At 31.7% G+C, this 16,349-nt stretch overlaps 1 protein-coding gene across 1 annotated transcript in view; it reads right to left on the reverse strand.

The window, feature by feature from the left end:
- LOC149540695 (mitochondrial thiamine diphosphate carrier 2-like) overlaps positions 1-5,859 on the reverse strand; it is a 135,322-nt gene extending 129,463 nt beyond the window's left edge. Inside the window, exon 1 of the mRNA XM_089801793.1 lies at positions 5,427-5,859. Within this exon, the coding sequence (XP_089657919.1) occupies positions 5,427-5,543 (117 nt within the window). The 5' untranslated portion in view covers positions 5,544-5,859. The remainder of the gene's footprint in view (positions 1-5,426) is intronic.
- Positions 5,860-16,349: the final 10,490 nt, after the last annotated feature.

Here is a 16,349-nt window from a genome sequence, read left to right on the forward strand (position 1 = left end):
GGGGATAGGTATCATACTAATTTTGCAGATAATATCATTCAAGAAGGACTTTTGTTCAAAGGGAGTCAATTATGCATACCTCTGTGCTCTATTAGGGAAAATATAATCAAGGAAAAGCATTGTGGAAGCCTAGCTGGTCACTTTGGTCTTGACAAAACTTTAAAGTTGGTAAGAAGGTTTTATTTCTGGCCTAGGATGTAAACAAATGTTAGGAAATTTGAAGAGACTTGTTTGATTTGTTAGAGGTCCAAGGGAACAAGTTCTAATCAAGGCTTGTACACTCCATTACCTATACCTACCAAGCCTTAGGATTCAATCAGCATGGACTTTATTTTGGGTCTTCCAAGGACCAAATCTGATTATGACAGTGTATATGTGGTTGTGGACAGGTTTTCCAAAATGGCACACTTCTTACCTTGTAAAACAACACATGATGCTTCTAGTATTACAGGCCTTTTCTTCAAGGAGATTGTAAGACTCCATGGACTTCCTCTTACCATTGTGTCAGATAGGGATCCTAAGTTTGTAGGGCATTTTTGGCATAACTTGTGGAAAAGATTGGGCACCAATCTTGCTATGTCTTCTTCCTATCATCCCCAATCAGATGAGCAGACTGAGGTCATCAATAGGTCCTTAGATAAACTTCTTAGGTGCCTTAGCAAAGACTATGGTGTTGCATGGGATACTGTCTTACCTCAGCCAGAATTCTCTTATAATGACTCCATAAATAGGAGTACAGGAGTGAGTCCTTTTTAGATTGTGTATGGCTCTCATCCCAGGGGGGTGTTTGAGCTTAGAGCAAAAGAGAACATTGGTCAGAGGAGTGCCTTGCAGATGATTTTGCAAAAGAAATGAGGGACATCCAACAACAGGTCAAGGAAATGTTGTAGCAGAGCTCTCAAAAATACAAGCAAGCAACAGATGTAAAGAGGAGAGAAGTACATTTTAAGATTGGGGACATGGTTATGGTCCATCTTAAGAAAGAGATGTTGACAATTGGCTATATGTAGATATGTAAATGTTGTCATTAATGGCAACACATGATGTACATGCTTGTAGAAAACCTCGGAAATAAAGATACTTAGCTTTTTGGTACTCAGAAAATTGTCTAAGTATGGAAATGGTTTACAACAGCATATTGTTTTATATGCAACTGGTTTATACGATGTTATTCTTGAGAAAGAAGATATATGGGAACAGTATACATGTTGATGATGATGCGTATAACCTCGGACATCAGTACGGAAAAGAGATAATTAAGATTTATAGAATAGTGGAATGAAAGGTAAAGGAATTATTTTGTTTACAAAATAATTACTTGACCAATTAGGGACGACATCCTAGATATTTACTCTAAGTTAGGAAAGTTTATTTTGGTCTTAGCCGACCTAGTAGCAATTTGTGAAAAGGCATGGTATTTATGCAAAGACATCTTGCCAAATTATTGGGAAGTCACATGTGAAAGTTGTGAATGCGAAGTTTTGTATCATATGCAGAAGCAAGTTTTTGATAACCTGATTTTGTGATCTGAGATCAAGCTGAGGTCAGAGATCAGCTGAGAGAAGGTACAGCATCTATACTTCTGTACTTGAGGAACTTAAATTACTTGTTTGGGCAGTGAGCTCTTCTTGTAATTGAAAGTGCATGTTTGGGCAGTGAGCTCTTCTTGCACATATTGTACCACAACTCCTAACAAGGATTTAAAGTCTCCTAACAGGGACTCATATGTACTGAATGTGCTTATAGACTCCTAATAGGGTCTATCCTCTAACAAGGAGTATTTATATTAGTACATCATCTTGTGGGTATCATCCCCACTGGAGTTTTCCCTTGGCCATGGTTTCCCTAGTTAACAAAATATGGTGTTACGAGTTCTCTCTATGCATGGTTGCTCTTATTGTTCAGCATTACTTGTTTACTTTCTTATGCATGGTTCAAAGTAATAAATAATATCCAGTTGGTAACAAAAGCTTGTGGAATACTGATTCACCCCCCCCCCCCAACTTCTCAATATTCCCTATTTCTAACAAGAGATGCTTCCTAAAGGGAAGTATGCCAAACTACACATGGAGAAGCTAGGTCCATTTCAGATCCTCAAGCAATGTAGTCCTAATGCATACAAGATTGCTTTACCTCCTGACATAGGTCTTTCATCTATATTTAATGTATCAGACATTTATGCTTACAAACCTTCTAGCACTACTGACATTGGTGTTGCAGGGTGTACTAAGTCTTCATCTACAGATGTACTTCAAGATCTACCAAAGCAAGTACCACCAAGCATTGAGTGTATTTTGGAAAAGAGGATCAGCAAGAAGACTAGAAGGCACACATACCATGAATACTTAGTTAAATGGCAAGGCAAGCCTTTGGAGGAAGCCACTTGGATGACTCCTAAGGATATTGAGAAGACTAGTGTTAAGCTTTCAAACATTCCCACTCAAGGGACTTGAGTCTCTTTTGGCCAGAGGAGTATGGTGCAGGGCACCTAGGTGACATGATAGGTCATCTGATCAACTTGAAGGAGGCTTATGATAGAAGACATGGGGTGATGACCCACCTCACTTAATATGTTGGTTTATGCATATCTGTAATAAGGATGATCCTTTTGTTAGGTCAAGGAACTTAAGGTGCCTATATAAACCTAAGTTCACTTAGTCCTAAGGTTCTTGCATTTTGATGTGTTTTATGAGTAATCTTGCTAATAAACTAACTCTTGGTATGTTTTATGAGTCATTACATCCTATTAGGATCCTAAGAGTTGTAAATGTCCAAGTAGTTAAGTCCTAGGAGACAATAGTTGAAAATTTGCTTTTTGCAACAATTATTGCTGACAACTTTTTGACAATTTTTGCAAAAAGTTGCAACTTGTGTTGTAACTAGTCTAACCTTCCAAATATCAATTGGAAAGGATGTATTTAGATCCTAACACCCTCAAGGAAGTTAGAGGTGTGATGTGGTGTACGTTCAAGCAATTTTGCATAAAGAATACACGAATTTTCTAAGCATTTTTTGGTTGTACGAAGCTGTAAGGATTGGGAGATCAAATCCAGTTGCATGAATTTATAGGTCTCTATGTCTTGGTTCCATTGCACTTGATCTCATCTTGATTGGTTTAGTTTGAAGCAAGTTATAGCAATTTTACTACAAGTAGTTCAGCAAACCCTAAAATTGAGGGTTTCAAAGAACATGTGGCCCTAACCTGCAATTCCACGGTTGGTTTTCCACAACCTTCTGGTATTTGCAAGGTTAGGGCATGTACTTTAACATTCCAAAGTGGTGGACTTTTCTCAGAGGATTTAAGGGTCCTATGAACATGCCCTAGGCTGAATATTTTCATGTATTCAGTCAAGAAATTGGGGAATTTGAGGACAGGGCTTGGAATGAGGCCATAGAACTTGGTGAGTGCTCATTTCATGGTGAAATAAGTTAGGTAAGACCTTCTGCACCAATAAACCAGACCTAACTACCCATCCTTGTTCATTTCCAAGTCTTCCATGCTTAGTTTGGCCAATTAGGCATGTGAGGCTTGTGTAGGTTCAAGGGTGTTGGAGTAGGTTGGGAAGTTGGTATTTCGGGGATTGAAGTAACTTCCAAAAGGGTACCTAAAGCCCTAGTTTGTTAGCCAAGCTTTGTGGGAAAATATCAAGCTACTGTCCTAAAACCGGTAAAAAGGCTACAAGGAGAATTAGACCTCTTAAGAGCAACTTTGCGTAGTGAAAGTTGGGGAAGCCAAATTTTAGTAGAAATCTAATCCTTGAGTGTCCCTTGGAATGTTCCAAGTGTTGGTTTGATCCAGGAAATAGACTGGAGTCCACTTCCTAGTTTGTCCTCATTTCCCCATTGTTGATCCCTAGAATCACTAGGAGGGAAAGTTGTCTTGAAGGTTGAAAGATTGGGTAGGAGTTTGTAATTGTATTGAAGGTTGTTAGGAGTCACGGTGGGCTCTAGAAAACTTGGTAGGGTAGAGTTACTTTGAAGGTTTAGGAGATTGTGGTTTCACTAAACTTTTGTTGTGATCACTATGTATCACATGCGATGCTAATTGGCACATTAATCTATGTTGTTATATGTTTAATCAATCCTCTTGTATGTCTGCACAGTACAATGAATATATTTAGGGTTGTTCTTATGATTTGGGTACAGATCTATCTGTTTGTAATATGTTTCCTTTGTCTTGGGATTCAATGATAGATAATGCAGCTAACGATCTTGTATATAAGTAGGGTACTAATTCTTGTTTAGGTAGTGTGATGTGGCCAATGAGCTAAATAGCAAGAGTGCTAGATGGCATGAGCTCTAGTTGCTAGAGGCAATTAGGATAGCTAGGGTCTCTTGAAATCTATTAATTTTAAGGAATGATCAGCTGCAAACAGATTGCAATGGATGGCGAATGTATCTAACTTGTTAGTAGTTGTGTATTGACAAGGTGATGTAATATCTGTATTTGCAAGCCAACTTAATGATAATAGAGTGATCCTTCTTCCATTTGGTGTTCCTTTTTGTTAGATTGTCCGGGTATTTTCACTGTGGCATATGTAGCTGCAAGTATAGGACATCTCCATGGGAGATTCTCTGTCCTTGACCTAGTCAGCTCTATATGGTTGGCTTTTATTCTATTTAGACCTTCAGACTGTATATCATTAATTGTTATTTCATATTCATAACTATTAGCTAGGCTTTACTGCTAGGTACTTTTGTTTTTTGTCTGCTACAGGCATATATTAGTGTGTTACGGTGATACGTATGTCTATTGGGGCAATCTTCAAGGATTGTGATCATCGCACTTAGGATTAATCTTATCTGTTTTGTAATCTTTGATCATAAAAAGCATGTACTCCTTCTGCAAATTATAAAATGAGAGAAGGCTCCTACCCTCACTTTCTCTATCATGAAAAGAAGGCCAATATTAACACTAAAACTTCAAAAATCACACACACAATGTAGGAAAAAATTCCACAACAATAAAACATAATTTTTTATTTAGGCCTCAGATTTGCATTAAAAGTTCAAAAAGAATAATAGTGCAGGGCAAGTTTCCATCACGTGGAATTTGTCTCTAGTAAAACATGGTCAACAGCTTAGCAGTCTTAGGGTCCAACAAAGTGACCTACTTACAATCACAAAAAATGTCTTATGGCAAAAAAATATCAACAATTGTAGGGCAGAATAACAGGATCTTCTCGAAATCACAAAAACGGTATACATAAAAATTTCAGGAATCAATGGACGCCGAAACAGGACCTCCAATGATCACAAATGAAACATTTTAGATCAAAAGTTCTGCAACATTGGAGCAGTCCAAAGAAGAATCTATATCCAAATACATAACTCACATCACGGTACAGCATTTTCGTTCGACAAATATCTCAAAGCTGAAAAATAATATAAGAGCAAACTTAGGGTTTACGCAATTCTTCCATTACCTGAAATCGAATCTTAATAACATCAAGAGGCGAAGTGACAGTCCGCGACACGCCGCCGGCAATAGCTCCGGCCAGAGAATCCACTAGCGCTCTCCTCAGCTGCCGGGCGTCCTCCATGTCTCTAGCCGGGAAATTCAAATAAATAAAAATAAAGATGAACCAAAGAAAAATGCAACGTCAATGTTATAGGCCTCTGAGCGGCACCGAAAAAAAAGAATAATTAAACAAATAAATAAATAAAATTCTACGGCACAGAGGAATTTGGTGTGGGCGAATGGTTATAAATGGTGAAGGAGGTCGACCCCTAAAACAGGGGTGTCCGCTCGGTAAACCCCTGCTTTTCGCTCGTGCCCAAAAAGATCCTTCCTCCACCCTGCCAGCGTGGACAGATTTTTTAACGGACCGAAAGACCGTGAGTGTTGTTGTCTACCTTGCATTCTGCATGCACATTTGACCTTTTATTTATTTGTTTAAGTTTGGATCATATTCTTCTTTTTCTGGACATTATGAGGTCGAAATTCTCTTCAGCTCACATTGTCTGGGAGGACATTTTGCGACAGCGCAACAGTATCCCTCGTTAAAAAATTCACATTGAAAACTTCACATTACAATTTCTATAGCTGGGGGGGGAAGAGATTCTTTGTGGTGAAGTGTGAGGTGATATGTCTAGTTAAAAAATTAATTAGATGTATTAAGTCCGTTTACTATTGTTTGTATTATTCTTACGTCTCATTCTTATCTAGTCCCTTTTCTTATAAAGATTCCAAAATAATAGCACTTGCACTAATAGTTGATCATTTTAGCTTTATTGATTTCTAATTGGTGTATTTATACAAGAAATACATTTTTTGGTGGACGGCTTTTGGGAATGAACATAAAAAATGATAGCACATGTACTAATAGCTAATCATTTTAGCTTTCTTGATTTCTCATTGGTCTATTTGTACAATTAGTACTTTTTGTGGTGGACAGCTATTGGGAATGAACATAATGGCATACGGATTTCTAGCGCACGAACACTTTTAGACTACCTTGCATTCTATGCATGCAAGAAAGCCAAAAAAAAAAAAGCTTTACACTCTGTTCACAAAAAAAATAGCAAATTTTATATTCTAATAGTCTCTCATCCTAATGATGGATCATGTAGTATGATCCGAAATGTTGATGCTAAAAAAACTCACACAATCTAATCCAGAAACATTGCTCTCATTATTAATGGATTGTGGAAATCTAATAATGTTAATTGTAAAGTAGCTGAAGTTAGCCCATAACTACTAGGTTGTTTCCCTAAAGAAAATTAAAGAAAGAGCAACACTAAACAAGCACATTTTAATAATAGTTAATCACATTTTACAAATAAAAATGTTTAGTAGAAAATTATTTATAAAAGCATAGCTACTCATTATAATACTAAAAAGAAAAATTTATGTACTTCTCATGAAGAGGCTTTTTGCAAAAGTCGTATAATTATTAAGAATCTTTGTAAAAGTATAAAGAATCGTGCAAAAAAAATTATTGTGAGCACAAAAAACAATTTGAAATGTTTTTTTTGTTAATCCATTTGACTCTTTATACTTAACATTGTCACAAAAAACTTTATTAATACTTGAATCTACAACTATTAATTGACTTCCCTATATAATAGTCAATCTTATTCTTACAATAAAATAATAATAATTTTATTTTTTATTTTTTATTTTTTATTTTTAATTATTAACTAATTAATGCTACCCCAAAGTTCCCAAGTCTTCAAGATCCAAATATTTAATAGTTTTTATGACTAAAATCTTGCAACCAGATTGTACGATTTATTGTAATTAATAATTTTTAAAAAATTATATAAAATAAAAATAATATTTGTTCAATAATTAATAATTCTAACAAAAGGTACATTCCGACATAGACAATGGTCTCGAATCTTCTTGAAGACGCTGCGTTGACTTTTACTTTATTTTAATTTCTAGAAAAGCGAATGTTCGGTAAGATTTATTTTGTTTTGTTTTTAATGAGATATGGCATAAGTGGCGTTGATTAGTAATTTAGTACGTTCATGTACCAGCATAACTTATTTCGCAGGCATTATTACTAGTACATTGTTCTGTACGGAGCGGCGGCGATTCAATCCTCGCGTATGGATATTCTGTACGAGATGAGAAAATTCCGGTGCTGTCAATTTTTCGTTATGAATGAAGTAATTGCAAACTTGGGATTCCGTTGTCCCTTATCTACGTACTGCGACGTCTATCCACCGGAAAATATGCACGAGATGTGACAGTTTATGCAATTTATTAATTAATTTAAATTCAAGTATCAGTTGTGATTTATAAATTGCATATTTCATGTTGTTTAGCGATGGGCTGTACGCATCATCCAAATGAAATATTTAAGCTGGTTATTAATTATTTATTTTTTTGATGGAGGTCATCACAAACAAGTTTTAGGTTTCTGAGGGGTATGATCTTAGCTTCATCCCTTATGACGTCTTTGAGTGTTGCACTCAGCAAGACTTGATCCACTTGATCCTAGTGGACTCTTTCAGAGCCATTCAACTTCACCAGTAGACCAAGGATCCATTGACTATAAATATTATATTTATTGTATTTCAATTATAATTTATTTATTTATATTTTTAATTAATTAATAATTACAATAAGAGGGTCATTTTAGGTGAAAAATATTTCCAATTTTCTATTTATTTAGAAATTTTGTATCAAAGGTTAATTGTTGTTGACTTGTATATTGTATAAGATCCATGTACAATTAGCAAATAATATTTCTCCTTTAAAATATTTCATAAATTTAAATATGTATTTATTCATTCAACATATTATACAAATTATTCATCCAAACTATGATTGGTTCAACTTATTTAGTATTATAAGACTTTTTTCATTAATATATTTTAATTTAATAAGATCCAAATCAATTGTATTAAATCTTGTGGGAGAGTAATTATTACAAAGTATTAAATCTAATTTAAAATTATTAAAAGAAGTTATTACAAATAAATATAAAAAATTATAAGATAATGTTACAATATTTGTAAGACATTATTAAGAATATTGTGTGTGTGTGCGCGTGTGTGTGTAAACAAATAAATAGTTAAAAAATCTAACACAATCATTACAAATATTTATGTCTTATTGAAAATATTAAAAATATTTACATTCAATTAAAATAAATAGTAAAAAAAAATATATTAATAAATTTGAGAGAAAGCAATTTTAATATATACTTAAAATCTTGATTATATAAACTTATAATTTTATAATATTAATTGTTATTTTTTATTTTAATTACACTCTTCTTATTTTACAATAAAAATAAATTATTAGTTATAAAGAAAAGATATGATAAACTACATATATTTAAATACTCTTTGTGAGGTGCATTCTTGTGTGAGAGGGGTATCCGGATTAGAGGTAATCAACTTAAAGTTTATTCAATATTCAATGAGGATCTTAATTATTAAGAAACCAAAATGTTTATCGGTGCGTAAATTTAGGCATATTTATACTACTTTGAGGCATGAAATAGGTTCATTTTAAACAAGAGCTCTTTGCGAGCCGGAGTCCCTGCCTTTTGGCATTATAGAGGGGTTGTAGTTGTTAGTGTCACAAGAAAAATTATCTTGAAATTTTTTTTCTACGAAACATTGGCATATTTTATTGGTGACTGCAAGACATAACAACTATTTTTAAAAAAATTGACAGTTAGATTGGGCGCCTTTGCACGCTCTAGCATCAATGGTCTTTTTTATTTTGAAAAGAATATAAAATCACTTTCTAAAAAATGTAAATTTAAGATATTGACTAAGTTAAAGTATTATATTTGTTTATATGCTTGTAGCGAATATATGTACATATGTAAGGTAGAATCTCTAAAGGTGAAAATTAATTGTTTTAATCATGGAGGAATTAGAAATTTTAATTAATGTAATTAGTGAATGTGAATTGGAGAATTAATATTTAAAACTTAAGCAATTTGTTTTTAAAAATCTATGTTTAAGAAAATATATTAAAATAAGTATATTAATTAAATAGTACTAAGAACAAAGCCAACTCAATCCACGTATCTAATACTAAAAATGATATTTAAATATTTAGTTTTCAAATAAAAATGTAATCTATCAAAAAATTTACAAATATATAATCTAATTTTATTAAAACATTATTTTCTAAATCTTAAACTAAACTTACAACATATTTATTAAAACAACTTATAAATAATAATAATAATTTTAAACTCTACTAATCTATTAGTTTTTAATTGGACTAAAGTAAAATATTTATTTTAAAATTATAAAAACGAAATTGAGCTTATATTTCTCCCGAGTTCAGAATTGAACTATAAAAAAATTAAAAAGTAGTGGTTGACGGAAATAAATTCCCCTTGGTAGATAGAGAAGACAAATTAAAAAATAATTTATTTTCTCACATTGCGTGTGAAATCTTCAAATGGCCCGTCAAGTACGAGGGCAATTCGACACAAAATCCAATATTAAGATCTTTAGCAAGATGTGTCTTTAATTTTATTCTTCAATGTTGCGGATTGATTATGATTTGGCAGCTGAGGAGATGACACCGAGCATGAGCACCAGATTGGACCATGAGCATATGTATTTCTCCTCTTCATGTTGACAAAAGCACAGAGCTACCTCAATCTCCAAGACGCCTTGCAAAACAGGGCAGCAAGTGTTGATAGCATGATCTCCAATGGGAATGTGTACAAGTCCTCCCAACACATCTACACACGCTCCTAATTTCAGTGCATTCAAAGGACAGCTTGGTGAAGATGATGAAGAAGGAGAAGAGGGAGATGACTGGTAATGGTGTGCTTCTGCTAAAGAAACCATGTTCATTGCCAAACACATCATACCCACTACAACAAATACTACAGTGTTTCTCATCTTCACCTCGAGAGAAAATGAAAAGGGAAGAAACACATGGCAAACAAGAACCAAAAAGAGCTGCTACAAGTTTAGTCTTGTAGAAGGAAGTCCCTGTTTTAGGTTTTATAGCCGCCCTGGTCTCAATTTCAATGATGAAAAGTTGCTCGCCCATGATTCCAAGCTTATGCTCTGCATGTGATACAGTGTTTGGCCAACCTGTATTATTATGTTTAATTTAAGAACTTAAACTTGACAACTTAAACTAATGGCAATTAAGCTCTATAACCCTTGTGCAACTTACAATTGTTTGTGGAAGCCACAGTAAGACACTACCTACGTCTAAATATGTAAAATGAGCACAGTAAGTTGAGCATGAGCACCAGATGAAGCCGAGCATGAGCACACATAACTAGACAATTTGCACCATAAATGGCTAGCCAAATCACCAAGACAAAGTAGAAAAATGCAGAGGCACTGCCATTCAAATCGACCAGGAAATAAAAAGGAACAGAGAAGAGAAACATAATGATTAACATGAAGGGAAAGAAAACTAGAGCATTTGCAATGATGTAGGAGGAAACCCTATAAGCGCTGCCATCAAAATCTCGCACTCCTATTCTTCAGCGCTCTTAGATCTGTAAAAAAATGGACCCTAAGCAGACAAATGGTTAGATTCTTTCTGGGCAAAGGCGGTGAATGTTTAGGACAATGGGAGTGAATGTTTAGAAAAAGATTATTTGGAAAAGGATGCCAATAAAGTTTTGGAGAATTCCAGATCATTCTAAAGACTTCCTTCTACTCAGACAGCTAGCAGCTTCTTTATTTATGTTCAATATTCATTTTTGGTAAAAGACAAAAACCCCCAAGAAAACGCACTTCGCCAATCAGAAATTTGGAATTTGCAGTTTATAATCACATTTTTTTAATCGCATAGCAAAAACCTTTGAAAATGGTGCACGTTGCGAAGGGAAAATTAAAAGGAGGGGGGGGGCGTAAAAGATTACATTAGTTCCTTGCCTTTTACAAAGGTAGGGACTGATAAATCTTAAACATATATAAGGTACATTATGATCATGGAAAACAATAGAGGAAGGATATTAAATATTCAAATAATCAAGCACAATGTAATTAAGACTAAAGAAATATACGATTTGATGGAATTATACTCTCCTGTGTTGCAAACTCTATTTTGGTATTTAGAACAAAGTGATTAAAAAATATAATACTATTAGATAGAATAAGGGCCAGAAGGAATATATTTCAATTAAACATTAATCATAGATTAGTTTAGATTATAAATTTCATTTCATAATTTTTATGGATCTTAGTCAAAAGTTAGATATACACTAGGTTCACATTTTTCAAGTTCAAGATTGTCACAAAGAAGTCTCAGAGTCTCTTTGTATATAATATAAATCTAATTTTAATTAATTAAGTTTATTATAGCATATAAAATATTTTAATTAATAAAAATGTTTGAGTAATAAAGTATTTTATTATTAATTAGATCATATTTAATTTAATTGTTAAGTCATTTATTTTCTCTAATTTACTTAAACTAAACTTTACACATATAATAATTAATTCTTTTATTAATCATTATCATGCAACCTAGGTAGATGTGATGGTTGGGTACCTATGCATTTTCGTGAAATTGATCATTTATCATATAGGCACTCTTCTTTTCATTCCTACTTTGGTTGCAGTCTTCCATGTTCGACCGATCAACTTTTCAGGTTGTGGTGTTTCATGTCATTTGTATCTTCGAGTTCAATTGTTTGCCTTTGTGTACCTTCAGATTCGATACAGATTATAGTCTTCTCTACCTAGTTAGGTTCTATTTCAGTAGAGGTTCTTCAGATCAACAGTTACTTTTTTACAAAGTTTTGCAACTTTTGCATGCTTCAATGGCGTTTTTCATAATCATCTTTTGTTTCTATCTTCTAGGACATTCCCTAGTTTGAAGGCTTCTTCGGTCTTTCACTAGTTCTTTTCAGTATTATTTCCATCTCTTTTTGGATTAGGGTTTTTCCCATGTGGTTCTCTCTATTCTCCTCTTTTTAGATATTTGGTTGTGCTTGAGTACCTCGTCAGACCTTGTTGTCAGGACTCAAATTTACTTTCAATAGTAGTTTCTAGGTTTTTAGCTACTTCCTAAGATTATCTTAAGTGGGTGTTAGAGTAATAAAGTATTTTCTTAGTAATTAAAATATATTGATTTAATTAGTAGGTCACTTATTATCTCTAGTTTATTTAAGCTAAATTTTAAGCATATAATAATTAATTCTTTTATTAATTATTATGTTGCAACCTAAGTTTTACCTTTTGAGGGTTTTGATCTCATTTATAAGGATTGATTTCTTTGTAACAAAATTCATTTTTTGATAATAACAATCTCTCTTTTTGCTAATAAAAAATGTCTCATCTATGGATATGATAATTCCAACCTCCATAGTTTTTGCTTCTCTCTTTTTGTGACAAGTGTTTGCATGTAGGTGATTCTTAGGAACAATGGGGTTGATCTTTCATCAACTTCAACAAAAATATCATATAACTATAATTTTCTATAATAATAAAGTATTTTTATTATAATTATATAAATAATTATTAATTGTAAAGCATAATTAGTTTTATATCTTAATTCTAATTTTATTAATAAATATAATTATTAATATATATTTTTCTATTGCGTATATATTACATTACTATTATATTATAATATTAATATAATATTATTTTTATAATGAGTATATATTATTTTTCAACATTTTTATTTTAATGACAAAAATTACATTCTAAAAAATATTATATTTAAAGTATTAAAATCTAAACTAAATAATTTTTTAAAAATATTAAACATTAATAAATCACGTTCAGAGTAAACAATTATTAAAAAAATTATGTTTTACAATTCACGAAATCTGGTCAATATATAAGAGTTAAATTATAAAGTTAGGAATCTCGCATCTATACTATGCAATGTATTAATTTTATAAGATTTTTTCTTAAATGATTAATTCTAATTGGTAGAAGCAAAGAGTTTTAATCACTAATTAAAATTGAAACCATTAAATGATGCAATAGTATGCATCCCACTGACAAGTACTAATAAAAAGAAATTTATGTTAGATAAACCATGACACGTACCCTTAAAATTATTGATCATCTCTCTAAGAAAAATGTAATGCCCACCCGTAATTTGTTTTTCTATTATGATTGTCAAACTCTTTTAGGCCTATTTCATACATGTGTTGGTTTTCTCAGATATTTGATTTATAGTTACATGGCATTATTTCATGACTGAGATTTCATATATATATATATATATATGAGATGATTGCTTGGTTATATTTCACATGTTAAATGATGGTTATGATTACTAGCAGATAAATAATGTTTTAATGATTCTTAGTTAGTAAATGTGATTTCTCTCATGACGATGTCATATATTTGGTCCCCAGATGATGATTATTTTATATTCGTAGTGATGCATTGTTATATTGCAGCATTCAATGAGTTGACTTGTGATTTATTATGGTACTTACCCTATACTTGCATGTGTATTGTGTGTGTGTCTATTTTACTTTTATGTCTGATGTGATTAAGGGAGAGAGCCATATTCACCTACTAGTTGGGATCTACATGATGTACCGCTCCCTGTCATTGCATATTTAGCTCAGATATATATATATATATATATGCTCATCTTTTCTGTGGTTTATAGGTACCAGACATCAACTTCCCTGAATTGTCAAGATGAACGTGCCCTATCACAATAACTCATTGGTAAGAATGAAAAGTTAATGATTAGATCTAATCCTAGTCACAACCTAAATACTTTCCCTACAAAGAAGACTCGTATCTAATTGCCTACCCTTTTTAACCTCGTGAGTCTTTATGTACGTATGTTGTTTGACTTTCACTTTGGTTGGTTTTCGTTGGACACTTCATGTGGTTTGACTTTGTGATTTACTTGATAGGATGCCTATTTACGATCTCTAGATTAATCATTGATATTAGAATTATTTTAAAAATTAATTAAAAAGGAAAAATATTAAAATAAGATGATATTTCATATATTAGAATTATTAGATTATTTGGCTAAATTTAACTTAAAGTCCTAATTTGGAAAATTAAATTAAAAGAATTTAAATATTTAATATCAAATATTATCTTAGCATAAATATTTAATTAATATTGATTTCATTGGAGTTACATTTAAAGAATGCATTTTAATTATCTTTATTGATTAATATTATAAATAAGTGTTTTTAATGTGTTTACATTAAATAATAAAGTGGAAAATAAAATAAAATAACACTTTAATTAAAAAGTGAGTTAAATATGTATGAATTGATTAATTAAATTAAATAAATTATATTTTAGGGCTTTTAGAGACAAAAACCCTAAAAGGGAGTTAGGGCTCTATATTAGCAGTTTTGAGGTCATTATTTCACACACAAGTTTTTGGGGAACAATTTTTGGATTTTGGGAAAGAGGAATTTTGGAAGCTTTGAAGGGTTTTGGTTTAACAAGAGTTTAATCAGGTTGCCAGATTGTTAGCATCAATGTGATGTAGAGTTTAAAACTCATAATATTATGCTTCATTTGAAAAGATCTATTTGTTTTGTGTCTTCTACGTGCTTGAATCTTGATTCTCATTATGTTTTATTAGCTAGGACCCCCGTTTGATTTTCTATAGAAGAAAAATATTAAGCGAGAAAATAAATTTGTTGGGATAGGGTTTGATGGAAACTGACTAGATTGAATTCGCAATTTGTTTAAATTTTCTCTCATTTTATTTTATTTTATTTTTTAAATTTTTGCTTGCTGGAAAAGTTCGTCCTCCAGACCTGCAACTACAAATATTTGAAAAAATATATAATTAAAAAAATTCATTCAATAAAAAATACGTTTAAAATAATTTTAAAATTATATATATATACATATATATATATATACCCAAGGGTAGCGTGTGACTGCCTTAAGTGTACCACACTATTGCCTTAGGCAGGTGGTTTCAGGTGTGCAGGCCCCACCACTTCAAGAGGTTTTTAATATTATTTTAATACAAAATTATTATATAATTTAAAATTTTAAAATGTAAATATTAAAAAAATTAATAGGTAATATTTATAAATTTAGATTTTTTTTAAAAATTATGATTTAGTGTAAAATAATCTAATTTAGTAAGGTATGATTTTATAATTTTAGATTATTATTTAAAATGGTTTTTGAGCTAGTTATGTTTAGTTTTAAAAAAATAAAAGAATGATATATATGTAGTTTATAATTAATTTTAAACTTTTTTATATTTAGACCAATATATTTAAAATACTTTTAAATTTTAAAATGCAATTATGAAATTTCAAGATACTTGGTTTTTAAAATATCACAATATTAGGGAATTTGGAACCTTGACAATGCTTGTTGATAAATTTTTAAACAATTAGTCATAAAGACATCATTCGATAATTAAAAATTTATGTATATCATAAAGTTTAGAAAATGTCCAAAGGGTCAAACTAGTCTTTTGAAACAAACAAATTCAACTACATGTTTAAGAAATTGAGTCTTCCTTGTATTCTCATTTGAAGTTATTTGATGTTCTTTCTTTGTGATGGTTGTCATGTCACATGTGAGTGTTTAGTTGGCCAACAAGGACGTACCCTAGAGGTTTTCTATAATTTCTTCTACGGTGTTTAATGGTTCTAGATGTTATGATGAGTTTTGGGATTTAAACTGAAGGTTGCATTTATGAGATTTACTTTGTGGTGTATTTATGTATATTTGGGTTGGAAGAATCAATTCAAGTTGTCTATTAAGGAACCAAGTATATTTATATGCTTAGGAGAAGTTGACAAGGTGCATGTCTTTGGGAGAGGCTCAAACAAAAAGTGGTCAGTACTAGGGTAACCTATTATAAGTTATGTAATAAGTGATAATCTAGTAATTAATATTTGGGAAACACACTAAAAATATAAGTTAGCGATATTTTCTCGCCCATGCCTTGAGTGCTTGTATAGGCTAAG

This window comes from Cupressus sempervirens, chromosome 9 (assembly GCF_028749045.1).
Source record: "Cupressus sempervirens isolate cs-2001-9-10 chromosome 9, ASM2874904v1, whole genome shotgun sequence".
Lineage (NCBI taxonomy): Eukaryota > Viridiplantae > Streptophyta > Pinopsida > Cupressales > Cupressaceae > Cupressus > Cupressus sempervirens.